At 45.4% G+C, this 14,389-nt stretch overlaps 1 protein-coding gene across 2 annotated transcripts in view; it reads left to right on the forward strand.

The window, feature by feature from the left end:
• The window catches only part of LOC109892292 (lysosome membrane protein 2), a 62,486-nt gene that overhangs the window by 19,508 nt on the left and 28,589 nt on the right, over positions 1-14,389 (forward strand). For both annotated transcript variants that reach the window (XR_004210172.1, XM_031826078.1), the window contains exons 2-5: positions 2,851-3,008; positions 10,627-10,774; positions 10,874-11,065; positions 11,539-11,630. Coding sequence is in view for 1 of the 2 variants with exons in the window: in XM_031826078.1 (XP_031681938.1) it covers positions 2,851-3,008; positions 10,627-10,774; positions 10,874-11,065; positions 11,539-11,630 (590 nt within the window). In the remaining variant the exon portion in view is untranslated. The remainder of the gene's footprint in view (positions 1-2,850; positions 3,009-10,626; positions 10,775-10,873; positions 11,066-11,538; positions 11,631-14,389) is intronic.

Raw genomic sequence — 14,389 nt, forward strand, 5'->3', positions numbered from 1 at the left:
GTAACTTGGTTGTAACCAGGTAGTAACTTGGTAGTAACCAGGTAGTAACTTGGTAGTAAGCAGGTAGTAACCAGGTTGTAACCAGGTAGTAACTTGGTTGTAACCAGGTTGTAACAAGGTAGTAACTTGGTAGTAACCAGGTAGTAACTTGGTTGTAACCAGGTAGTAACTTGGTTGTAACCAGGTAGTAACTTGGTAGTAACCAGGTAGTAACCAGGCAGTAACCATGTAGTAACTTGGTTGTAACCAGGTAGTAACTTGGTTGTAACCAGGTTGTAACAAGGTAGTAACTTGGTAGTAACCAGGCAGTAACCAGGTTGTAACCAGGTAGTAACTTGGTTGTAACCAGGTAGTAACCAGGCAGTAACCATGTAGTAACTTGGTTGTAACCAGGTAGTAACCAGGTAGTAACTTTGTTGTAACCAGGTTGTAACCAGGTAGTAACTTGGTTATAACCAGGTTGTAACGAGGTAGTAACCAGGTATTAACTTGGTTGTAACCAGGTAGTAACCAGGTAGTAACTTGGTTGTAACCAGGTAGTAACTTGGTTGTAACCAGGTAGTAACCAGGTTGTAACCAGGTAGTAACCAGGTTGTAACCAGGTAGTAACTTGGTTGTAACCAGGTAGTAACCATGTAGTAACTTGGTTGTAACCAGGTAGTAACTTGGTAGTAACCAGGTAGTAACTTGGTTATAACCAGGTAGTAACTTGCTTGTAACCAGGTAGTAACCAGGTTGTAACCAGGTAGTAACCAGGTAGTAACTTGGTTGTAACCAGGTAGTAACCAGGTTGTAACCAGGTAGTAACCAGGTAGTAACCAGGTTGTAACCAGGTAGTAACCAGGTTGTAACCAGGTAGTAACTTGGTTGTAACCAGGTAGTAACCAGGTAGTACCTTGGCGTCATTTCATCCTCTTTATCTGTCGGCGTGGGTTAAGATAAGGTGAGTGATAGCCATGACAACATGCTGGAAAACATTCAACAGGTGCACAGACACACACACACACACACACACACACACACACACACACACACACACACACACACACACACACACACACACACACACACACACACACACACACATGTATACACACACACACACACACACTTTTGTTATTGTCTCTGACCTCTCGGCATAGCAGAGTCAGACCATTCCTCACATCACCTCATGGCAGGACAGAGGGTTGTCTCTCAAATGGCATCCTATCCCTTACACTGTATGGTGTACTACATTTGACCATAGCCCACTGTCAAGGGAATAGTTTGCTATTTGGGACAGAGTCAAGCTCATTACTGAAACCACAGAACTCAGCAGCAGGCCCTCTTTGTGTGGTAAGCCTCAGAGCATGGCAGGCAGGCTTATTGGGTAACAGTGAGAGCTGGTCTGCATTCCAAATGGATCCCTATTCCCTATGTAGTACATTACTTTTGACCGGCGCTCATAGGGACCAGTGCATCCATAGGGCATCTGGACAAAAGTAATGTACTACATAGGGAATAGGGTTCCATTTGGAATGCAGCCCTGAAGTGTTTTGCAACTCCACCACTTCTATCTGGGTTACTGTAGTAAAGGGTCACCACAGGTGACCTTGGCCAGACCAGAACAATGCCTTCCAACACTTTAGAGACGGCTGTGTAGCAGCAGGACTGGCGTATGATATGAACAACCTTGGTTTCAACCTCTAGCAATGTGCCTGTGTAGAATAAGTATGTAGACGCAAATGAAAACATCAACGCCTCAATGTTTCCTCCTGCCCTTGCAAATGCTGTGTCTTTGTTGTTGTGGAAAGTGGTTTAGAAATAACAAAAGTGTAAGCATACTGGTATGCTATAGGTGGAGAGTTAACTTCTCATCTTCCACGCTGGAGGTCTCCAGTCTCTGTTCTCCTTCTATTTAAGATGACAGGCACATTGTCCCAAGCTACTCAGCTGGACATTTTGTCGTTGGAGAGGCTGAGAGACTGATCTCTTAACCCCTCACACGCCACCCCTTCCTCAGGCCCCCTGGTGGCTTGGGTCTTTGTCCCTGTGTTTGGGGTCTTTGTCCCTCTTTCTCCCCACCCCTTCTCTCTCTCTCTCCCTCTCTTTCTCTCTCATCTCTCTCTCTCTCTCTCTCTCTCTCGTTCTCTCTCTCCCCCTCTCTCTCTCTCTCTCTCTCTCTCCCTATGTGCTCAGCCCTGAGGAATGTGTTCTGATCATGAAGATCAGTGCCATGAATAACGGGTGGCCAATAAACTCACTAATCAATCACATGATCAGTCTCTACACACACACACACACACACACACACACACACACACACACACACACACACACACACACACACACACACACACACACACACACACACACACACACACACACACACACACACACACACACACACACACACACACACACACAGTTATTGTCTCAACAGGGTTGGAGAGCCTTGCCATAGACAAAGAGTGGGTCTTTCCTATTCATCTACGCCTTATGGTAGCCCCCTCATCCTTCCCTCTCCCTCTATCCACCCCCCCCCCCCCCCCCCTCCATCCCACATCCCCAACTCCCCAGGCAGGCATGTTTTTGTTCTCCTGTGAGAATTAATTGCATGCAATCCTAAACCCTCATTCACTATTTTCTATAGTATTCTTTTTGAGTGAATGTCTCTTGTAAATGCCGAGCACACACAAGATTTGGTTCTGGTGTCCGAGATCAAGAGAAATGGAATTTAGAACAGAAACCTGATCAACCAAACAATTCTAATCAACCTGAATGATGTCATAAAGAACACTAATGTCATCCACCAGCATGGGGGGGGGGACAAGTTGAAGAGAATACTAACTGATGTGGTTCTGTTTCTAGGAGATAACTCTGACAGAGGGTAGTCGTGTGTTTGAGACATGGAAAAACCCTCCTCCTCCCGTCTTCATGCAATACTTCTTCTTCAACGTTACCAACCCAGATGACTTCCTGGTTGGAGCCAAGCCTATCGTCTCTCAGGTCGGCCCTTACACATACAGGTAGGACTACGCACCTAACAGATACTTCCTGTATGGAGCCAAGCCTATCGTCTCTCAGGTCGGCCCTTACACATACAGGTAGGACTACGCACCTAACAGGTACTTCCTGGTTGGAGCGAAGCCTATCGTCTCCCAGGTTGGCCCTTACACATACAGGTAGAACTACGCACCTAACAGGTAGTTCCTGGATGGAGCCAAGCCTATCGTCTCTCAGGTCCGCCCTTACACATACAGGTAGGACTACGCACCTAACAGGTACTTCCTGTATGGAGCCAAGCCTATCGTCTCTCAGGTCGGCCCTTACACATACAGGTAGGACTACGCACCTAACAGGTACTTCCTGGTTGGAGCCAAGCCTATCGTCTCTCAGGTCGGCCCTTACACATACAGGTAGGACTACGCACCTAACAGGTACTTCCTGGTTGGAGCCAAGCCTGTCGTCTCTCAGGTCGGCCCTTACACATACAGGTAGGACTACGCACCTAACAGGTAGTTCCTGGATGGAGCCAAGCCTGTCGTCTCTCAGGTCGGCCCTTACACATACAGGTAGGACTACGCACCTAACAGGTACTTCCTGTATGGAGCCAAGCCTATCGTCTCTCAGGTCGGCCCTTACACATACAGGTAGGACTACGCACCTAACAGGTACTTCCTGTATGGAGCCAAGCCTATCGTCTCTCAGGTCGGCCCTTACACATACAGGTAGGACTACGCACCTAACAGGTACTTCCTGTATGGAGCCAAGCCTATCGTCTCTCAGGTCGGCCCTTACACATACAGGTAGGACTACGCACCTAACAGGTACTTCCTGTATGGAGCCACGCCTATCGTCTCTCAGGTCGGCCCTTACACATACAGGTAGGACTACGCACCTAACAGGTACTTCCTGTATGGAGCCAAGCCTATCGTCTCTCAGGTCGGCCCTTACACATACAGGTAGGACTACGCACCTAACAGGTACTTCCTGTATGGAGCCAAGCCTATCGTCTCTCAGGTCGGCCCTTACACATACAGGTAGGACTACGCACCTAACAGGTACTTCCTGTATGGAGCCACGCCTATCGTCTCTCAGGTCGGCCCTTACACATACAGGTAGGACTACGCACCTAACAGGTACTTCCTGGATGGAGCCAAGCCTGTCCTCTCAGGTGAAAAAAGTACCCAAATGGTAATACTTGAGTAAAAGTAAAGATACCTTAATAGAAAATGACTCAAGTAAAAGTGAAAGTCACCCAGTAAAATACTACTTTTACTGTGTATCTGTTTTTAAATATACTTAAGTATCAAAAGTAAAAGGGGCTGCAGTAGATATCTCAGACAGGGGGGAATGAGGCCTATGTGTCACGCGTGCTCCCTCTCCGGCCTCTAGGTCACCAGGCTGCTCGTTATGGCGCACACCTGTCACCATCATTACGAGCATCAGCGCATTATGACACTAACCTGGACTCCATCACCTTCTTGATTACCTGCCCCTATATAAACTCAGCAAAAATAAGAAACGTCCTCTCACTGTCAACTGTGTTTATTTTCAGCAAATTTAACATGTAAATATTTGTATGAACATAAGATTCAACAACTGAGACATAAACTGAACAAGATCCACAGACTTGTGACTAACATAAATGGAATAATGTGTCCCTGAACAATGGGGGGGTCAAAATCAAAAGTAACAGTCAGTATCTGGTGTGGCCACCAGCTGCATTAAGTACTGCAGTGCATCTCCTCCTCATGGACTGCATCAGATTTTCCAGTTCTTGCTGTGAGATGTTACCCCACTCTTCCACCAAGGCACCTGCAAGTTCCCGGACATTTCTGGGTACCCTCCGATCCAACAGGTCCCAGACGTGCTCAATGGTATTGAGATCCGGGCTCTTCGCTGGCCATGGCAGAACACTGACATTCCTGTCTTGCAGGAAATCACACACAGAACGAGCAGTATGGCTGGTGGCATTGTCATGCTGGAAGGTCATGTCAGGATGAGCCTGCAGGAAGGGTACCACATGAGGGAGGAGGATGTCGTCCCTGTAACGCACAGCGTTGAGATTGCCTGCAATGATAACAAGCTCAGCCCAATGATGCTGTGACACACCGCCCCAGACCATGACGGAACCTCCATATCGATCCCGATCCAGAGTACAGGCCTCGGCTCATTCCTTCAACGATAAACGCGAATCCGACCATCACCCCTGGTGAGACAAAACCGCGACTCATCAGTGAAGAGCACTTTTTGCCAGTCCTGTCTGGTCCAGCGACGGTGGGTTTTTGCCCATAGGCGATGTTGTTGCCTGTGATGTCTGGTGAGGACCTGCCTTACAACAGGCCTACAAGCCCTCAGTCCAGCCTCTCTCAGCCTATTGCGGACAGTCTGAGCACTGATGGAGAGATTGTGAGTTCCTGGTGTAACTCGGGCAGTTGTTGTTGCCATCCTCTTCCTGTCCACGCAGGTGTGATGTTCGGATGTACCGGATCCTGTGCAGGTGTTGTTACACGTGGTCTGCCACTGCGAGGACGATCAGCTGTCCGTCCTGTCTCCCTCTAGCGCTGTCTTAGGCATCTCACAGTATGGACATTGCAACTTATTGCCCTGACCACATCTGCAGTCCTCATGCCTCCTTGCAGCATGCCTAAGGCACGTTCACGCAGATGAGCAGGGACCCCGAGCACCTTTCTTTTGGTGTTTTTCAGAGTCAGTAGAAAGGCCTCTTTAGTGTCCTAAGTTTTCATAACTGTGACCTTAATTGCCTACCGTCTGTAAGCTGTTAGTGTCTTAACGACCGTTCCACAGGTGCATGTTCATTCATTCATTAAGCATGGGAAACAGTGTTCATACCCTTTACAATGAAGATCTGTGAAGTTATTTGGATTTTTACGAATTATCTTTGAAAGACAGGGTCCTGAAAAAGGGACATTTCTTTTTTTGCTGAGTTTGTCACTCCCTTTGGTTCCTTCCCCAGGCGTTCCTTTCCCAGGCGTTATTGCAAATATAATGGCCCGATCCGTAACTACAGAAAACATTTGGTTGAGGTTATTATGGGGTGGCAGGGTAGCCTAGTGGTTAGAGCGTTGGACTAGTAACCGAAAGGTTGCAAGTTCGAATCCCCGAGCTGACAAGGCACAAATCTGTCATTCTGCCCCAGGCAGTTAACCCACTGTTCCTAGGCCATAATTGAAAATAAGAATTTGTTCTTAACTGACTTGCCTGGTTAAATAAAGGTAAATAATTACTGCCAAAGGAGGGTCAACCAGTGGGGCTCACATACTTTTCCCACCCTGCACTGTGAATGTGTACACGGTGTGTTCAATAAAGACATGAAAACGGAAGTCGTGACAGTGTCTATTGTTGTGACTTAGATGAAGATCAGATCAAATACGATGACCAATTTTTACAGGACTCACAGGTAATTCCAAAGGGTTCACATACTTTTCCTTGCCAATGGACATTCCTCCCATCAAACCAGACTAATGCACTTCTCATGTCTCTAGTGTACCTGATGATTATTTCTATGTTTCGGCCTAGTATGGTTCTCAATCAGAGGCAGGTGTCATTAGTTGTCTCTGATTGAGAATCATACTTAGCTAGCCTGGTTTCCCTGTTTGTTTGTGGGTGATTGTCTATGTTAGTTGCTTGTGTTCAGCACAGTTCTCATTCTAGCTTCACGGTCGTTATTCGTTTGTTGTTTTGTATAGTTTGTATTCAGTGTTCAGGGCTTACTTTAATTAAAAACTTCATCATGAACACATACCACGCTGCATGTTGGTCCATTCCTTACGATGATCGTGACACAATGTTTAAAAGAACCCATCAGTCCCACTTCTTGAACATTAGCCTCCTACTGTTCAAGTTACATAAACTCGGAAATTACTTTTAAAAATGGACAAATGATAATAAAACATAAAACAAAAATAAACGTGATTTTAATTTTTTAATTTTATTTTCACAGTGAGGTTTACAAACGCAGAGACTTTATGGCCTCTGTTCTATAATCACAGACAGGAAACAACCACCCACAAAACCCAACACAAAACAGGCTACCTAAATATGGTTCCCAATCAGAAACAATGACTAACACCTGCCTCTGATTGAGAACCATATCAGGCCAAACATAGAAATAGACAAACCAGACACACAACATAGAATGCCCACCCAGCTCACGTCCTGACCAACACTAAAACAAGGAAAACACAAAAGAACTATGGTCAGAACGTGACAACAAGACTTGAAAAGCAAAGGAGAAACACAAAGCATAGCAATACTGTGTTAATAAGCTATGCATAATTATATATCAAATCAAATCAAATTTGTTTATATAGCCCTTCGTACATCAGCTGATATCTCAAAGTGCTGTACAGAAACCCAGCCTAAAACCCCAAACAGCAAGCAATGCAGGTGTAGAAGCTAGGAAAAACTCCCTAGAAAGGCCAAAACCTAGGAAGAAACCTAGAGAGGAACCAGGCTATGTGGGGTGGCCAGTCCTCTTCTGGCTGTGCCGGGTGGAGATTATAACAGAACATGGCCAAGATGTTCAAATGATCATAAATGACCAGCATGGTCAAATAATAGATCTGGGACAGGTAGCAAAGAACAACCAAAGTTTGATAACATGACAATTCCTACTCTCTCTTTGCCTGACTCTATGCTTTCAGGATACATTCCTGATGGATTCCACAAAAATGAAGGCCCTAAAAAAAAACTCCTGCTTTCACCCAGTCTTCTCCTTTCCGACCACAGGCTTCGAGAGGTGTTCCCAAGCCATGTCATTGTCACTTTGCTCCCATTCTCTATCATAGCCATCAGATATGCATTTACATTGGCCTATAGTAACTTTACCTCATCTCAATACGTTTCAACATCAATGCCCTCATAAAATGTATATCCCAATAATGCTACTAAAGAAACCACCCCTGCTACTACTGACACTGCCCATGACGCATACCTCAAAATCCCTCATTTGCAGCATAGTCCAATTCCACGCTGTTACTATTAGCCTCTTTCAGTTACCGTCCCTACAGCGACTACCGTCATAATAACTACTGCCTGGAATCTGTCTCCTGCTCTTCTATTGTCATGGTTCACTGACGTATCTATGACTGACCCTTTCAGATCCTCTTTACCAGTCTCACAACTCATACCCGGTCCCCATCGACCTCCTGTGTTCCGCTACAGTCGGAACCTGTGGATAATACTCTCTCAGTGTGCTCAGGTTAGAAACGGGGGAGAGAGACGTTGGAAGAGTATCCAATCGAACAAAACTCTTGGGTCACAGGTTTCTTGAAAGTTGACATTAGTGTCTGCTATGCCAACCCTATCTCTCCCTATCTCTCTCACCATGATCTGGGCCTGTGTTAACGTTCATAATAGTCTCTATATTGTGCACAGTTAGCTGTCCTCCCTCTCCTATGAGCTATCTCCTGTAACAATATACAGTGGGGCAAAAAAGTCTTTAGTCAGCCACCAATTGTGCAAAAAAATCCTACAATGTGATTTTCTGGAGAAAAAAAATCTCATTTTGTCTGTCATAGTAGAAGTGTACCTATGATGAAAATTACAGGCCTCTCTCATCTTTTTAAGTGGGAGAACTTGCACAATTGGTGGCTGACTAAATACTTTTTTGCCCTACTGTACATAGAGGAATGGTATCATCAAATCAAATTCTATTGGTCATTTTATTGGTAACGGCTGTTGGTGGAAGAAGGTGAGGACCAAGGTGCAGCGTGGTAAGTGTTCATGATATATTAGTCGAACTGAACACTGAATAACAAAAAACAACAAAGAGAACAACCAAAACAGTTCTGTCTAGTGCAGACACAAAAACAGAAAGCAACTATCCACAAAAACCCTGTGGGGAAAAGCTACCTAAGTATGGTTCTCAATCAGAGACAACGATAGTCAGCTCTCCCTGATTGAGAACCATACCCGGCCAAAAACAAAGAAATACAAAAACATAGAAAAAATAACATAGAATGCCCACCCTAGTCACACCCTGGCCTAACCAAAATAGAGAATAAAAGCTTATCTTTGGCCAGTGCGTGACACATACACATGGTTAGCAGATGTTATTGTGAGTGTAGCTTCTAGATCTAACAGTGTAGCATTATCTAACAGGTAATATCTAACTAATCCACCAAAAAACCTAATACACACAATCTAGTTAAGGAATGCGATAAGAATATATAAGTATAAAATATATGGATGAGCAGTGACAGAGCAGCTAAGATGCAATAGATAGTAAAGAATAGATAGTGAAGGGTACATTATACATATGAGATGAGTAATGCGAGACATGTAATCATTGTTAAAGTGGCGTTATTAAAGTGACAGGTGTTCCATTTATTAAAGTGGCCAATGATATCAAGTCTGTAGGTAGGCAGCCGCCTCTCTGTGCTAGTGATGGCTGTTAAACAATCAGATGGCCTTGAGATAGAAGCTGTTTTTCAATCTCTCTGTCCCAGCTTTGATGCACCTGTACTGACCACGCCTTCTGGATGGAAGAGGGGTGAACAGGCAGTGGCTCGGGTGGTTATTGATCTTTTTTCCTACCTGTGACATCGGGTGTTGTAGGTGTCCCCCAGAGAGGTCCCCCATAGGTATCATCCCCCAGAGACTATCACCCCAACCTTAATTTATGAGTCTTATGTAAACATTCTGTCTCAAAGACAGGCCTCGTATGTACCTCGTCTCCTGCTACAAATACATTTGCACATATAGCATTCCATCTAACCCATAACACAATAGTCTCTATTTAGTCCCTTTTTTAAAGTAGATCGTCATTTCATCGTCAATGATGAGAGAAGTGGGTTACTGCTGTTAATGCACCAAAGGACGCTCTCTTAAACAAATATCAACGTCCATGGCTAGAGCAAAAAACATCAGTTTTACAGCAGGCACACTTGATGTCAGGATAATCTGGTTTCTTAACCTAACCTAATGACCTAGTCAGGATAATCTGGTTTCTTAACCTAACCTAATTACCTGGTCAGGATAATCTGGGTTCTTAACCAAACCTAATTACCTAGTCTGGATAATCTGGCTTCTTGACCTAACCTAGTTACCTAGTCAGGATAATCTGGGTTCTTAACCTAACCTAATTACCTGGTCAGGATAATCTGGGTTCTTAACCAAACCTAATTACCTAGTCTGGATAATCTGGGTTCTTGACCTAACCTAATTACTTAGTCAGGATAATCTGGGTTCTTAACCTAACCTAATTACCTAGTCTGGATAATCTGGCTTCTTAACCTAACCTAATTACCTGGTCAGGATAATCTGGGTTCTTAACCAAACCTAATTACCTAGTCTGGATAATCTGGGTTCTTGACCTAACCTAATTACCTAGTCAGGATAATCTGGGTTCTTAACCTAACCTAATTACCTAGTCTGGATAATCTGGGTTCTTGACCTAACCTAATTACCTAGTCAGGATAATCTGGGTTCTTAACCTAACCTAATTACCTAGTCTGGTTTATTCGATTTGTGATGGAATATGTTGAAATAAGTATGCATTATATTGCAAAAAGTGGATGTTGGGTAAATTTGGCAGTTGCTTTGTCAAATTGTACAGGCCCAAAGAAAATGAGACATTTGTAGAGACTGACTTTCCCCTTGTCTGCTCTGTTCCAGGGAGTACAGGCCCAAAGAAAATGTGACGTTTGTAGATAATGGGACCAGAGTGTCTGCCTACCAACCCAAGACATTTGTGTTCCTGCCAGAGCGCTCTGTAGGTGATCCTGATTATGACATGATCACAACCATCAATATCCCAGCTGTGGTGAGTAACCGGGTTTTCAGGTTGTGCTGAGTAAACAGGGTTTTCAGGTTGTGCTGAGTAAACAGGGTTTTCAGGTTCAAATCTCCCCCCCTCCCTCAGGCGGTGATGAACAAGGTGAAGGATAGTTTCTGGAAGAGTTCGATGGTATCTATCTGGATGAACTCACTTCATGTCGGCATGTTAATGACACGCTCCGTCAACGAGCTGCTGTGGGGCTTCAAGGACCCTCTGTTGTCCCGCATCCATCCCATGAACCCAGAGATCGACGAGTACTTTGGCCTCATGTACAAGGTAGGTGTCCACGGAGTCAATACAAAATGAAGAATTTGACCTACTCAGTTCCTCACTAAGTTCTGTAAATACGTTTTTGGTTAAGTTTTCACCTACTGTAGCCTTGGGGCGGCAGGGTAGCCTAGTGGTTAGAGCGTTGGACCAGTAACCGGAAGGTTGCAAGTTCAAACACCCGAGCTGATAAGGTACAAATCTGTCGTTCTGCCCCTGAACATGGGAGTTAACCCACTGTTCCTAGGCCGTCATTGAAAATAAGAATCTGTTCTTAACTGATTTGCCTGGTTAAATAAAGGTCAAATAAAAAGGAGTTGTTGGACTTACAGAACATGATATATTGTCAATGGTCACTGCAACCTGTTGTGTCTGCTGGGGGTTGCCATGGCCACCTAAAGTCCTGTGTGGTGATGAAATAATAATTTGAGAAAATAAAATATGCGTTTTAAAAGGATTTCCATTCTTTTCCCACTCTGTAGAAAAATGGAAGCAATGATGGTGAATTTGTTTATCATACCGGGGAGGAGGACTTCATGAACTACGGCAGGGTAGCCACGTTTAAAGGAGAAAGGTACCGAAATATATTGGCCTACGATGACACACACGTTTCTGTGTTGTACATTAGATAATAGACAACGTGATGCTCACTCACAGATCATTCTTCCCCAAAAAAAAGTGGAGCGCTGGATCCTCTTAAGGAAGTGACCCCAAAAGATAGAGGATGTACAGGTTACAACACAGCACTAACTGTCTGCTACATTACATACTGTACCTGTACACCACAGAACACACCCTACATTAACACTTGTATTTGATGATGAGAAACCCATGATTGAGTAACTCTCTTGTGTAAAAGACTGGAACGGAACAGTCCACCGGTTTCCTAAGACCTTCTACATACTGCGAGAGAGGAACAGAGGACAGGGCTTACATCCCAAATGGCACACTATTCTCTATGTAGTGCACTACTTTTGACCGGAGCCCCTATTGGCCCTGTATAGGGAATAGGGTTCCATTTGGAATGTGGACCGGGAGTCTGCAGCACCAGAGCGAGAGAGACTCCCCAGAGGCCCCTAGCCAGAACACAGAGCCATGTGACTGCCACATTCTGATATTTGGCCCCCGTTAGAAAAGACTCAATGAGAACTCCTCGTTAGCTATCTTCTCACGTCCTGCTAGAGTGTCCATATCTACGCAGGCAGCATCTTTTCCATACCTCGCCTTCGATTAGATTGTTGGCTTCAGACTTCTAAACTTGAAATGTGAAATATCCTTGTTCATGGTACGGAGGGAGAGAGAGAGAGAGGGGAATGCAGAACTTTTACGTTCTGTCCGGAACATGTTATTGTTATGACAACGGGTATCGTATGGAAAGGAAAAGGGAACACAGCCATTAACGTCTGGTGTAGAAACCAGACTATCTGTAGGATGTTTGTATATCGTGAGGTCAATTCAGGTTGGATATGAACCAAGGGAATGTATTGAGTAAAGGAAAAGCATTCACATGGTTGCGGTCACTGATAATGGTGGAGAGCTGTGGAGTAGTGAGGCACAAGGTCAGGTCAGGTCAGGTCAGGTCACATGGTTGTGGTCACTGATAATGGTGGAGAGCTGTGGAGTAGTGAGGAATGAGGCACGAGGTCAGGTCAGGTCACATGGTTGCGGTCACTGATAATGGTGGAGAGCTGTGGAGTAGTGAGGCACGAGGTCAGGTCAGGTCAGGTCACATGGTTGCAGCCACTGATAATGGTGGAGAGCTGTGGAGTAGTGAGGCACGAGGTCAGGTCAGGTCAGGTCACATGGTTGTGGTCACTGATAATGGTGGAGAGCTGTGGAGTAGTGAGGCACGAGGTCAGGTCAGGTCAGGTCAGGTCACATGGTTGCGGTCACTGATAATGGTGGAGAGCTGTGGAGTAGTGAGGAATGAGGCACGAGGTCAGGTCAGGTCAGGTCAGGTCACATGGTTGTGGTCACTGATAATGGTGGAGAGCTGTGGAGTAGTGAGGCACGAGGTCAGGTCAGGTCAGGTCAGGTCACATGGTTGTGGTCACTGATAATGGTGGAGAGCTGTGGAGTAGTGAGGAATGAGGTCAGGTCAGGTCAGGTCAGGTCACATGGTTGTGGTCACTGATAATGGTGGAGAGCTGTGGAGTAGTGAGGCACGAGGTCAGGTCAGGTCAGGTCAGGTCAGGTCAGGTCACATGGTTGCAGCCACTGATAATGGTGGAGAGCTGTGGAGTAGTGAGGAATGAGGCACGAGGTCAGGTCAGGTCAGGTCACATGGTTGCAGCCACTGATAATGGTGGAGAGCTGTGGAGTAGTGAGGAATGAGGTCAGGTCAGGTCAGGTCACATGGTTGCAGCCACTGATAATGGTGGAGAGCTGTGGAGTAGTGAGGCACGAGGTCAGGTCAGGTCAGGTCACATGGTTGTGGTCACTGATAATGGTGGAGAGCTGTGGAGTAGTGAGGCACGAGGTCAGGTCAGGTCAGGTCACATGGTTGCAGCCACTGATAATGGTGGAGAGCTGTGGAGTAGTGAGGCACGAGGTCAGGTCAGGTCAGGTCACATGGTTGCGGTCACTGATAATGGTGGAGAGCTGTGGAGTAGTGAGGCACGAGGTCAGGTCAGGTCAGGTCACATGGTTGTGGTCACTGATAATGGTGGAGAGCTGTGGAATAGTGAGGAATGAGGCACGAGGTCAGGTCAGGTCAGGTCACATGGTTGCGGTCACTGATAATGGTGGAGAGCTGTGGAGTAGTGAGGCACGAGGTCAGGTCAGGTCAGGTCAGGTCAGGTCAGGTCAGGTCACATTAAGAGAGAAGGAATAGTTCACATCACTTAACATCCTGCCTATATATACCACACCTAAAGTGGGGTATATATAGTTGTGCTGGTGGAAACATGTCTTTGTCTGTTCAGCTGTCTGACCCATTGGGTGAATAAACTTGGTTCAAGCTTTCCCTAGTTGACCGTTAGGTTCTATTACAGAGTTTTAAAAAACTAACAACATAAAGCACAAACGCGTATTAACATTCTATCTCAAGGCCATCAGACTGTTCAATAGCCTTCAGACTGTTCAATAGCCTTCAGACTGTTCAATAGCCTTCAGACTGTTCAATAGCCTTCAGACTGTTCAATAGCCTTCAGACTGTTCAATAGCCATCAGACTGTTCAATAGCCTTCAGACTGTTCAATAGCCTTCAGACTGTTCAATAGCCATCAGACTGTTCAATAGCCATCAGACTGTTCAATAGCCTTCAGACTGTTCAATAGCCTTCAGACTGTTCAATAGCCATCAGACTGTTCAATAGCCATCAGACTGTTCAAT

The sequence above is a fragment of the Oncorhynchus kisutch genome, linkage group LG6 (genome assembly GCF_002021735.2).
Source record: "Oncorhynchus kisutch isolate 150728-3 linkage group LG6, Okis_V2, whole genome shotgun sequence".
NCBI lineage: Eukaryota > Metazoa > Chordata > Actinopteri > Salmoniformes > Salmonidae > Oncorhynchus > Oncorhynchus kisutch.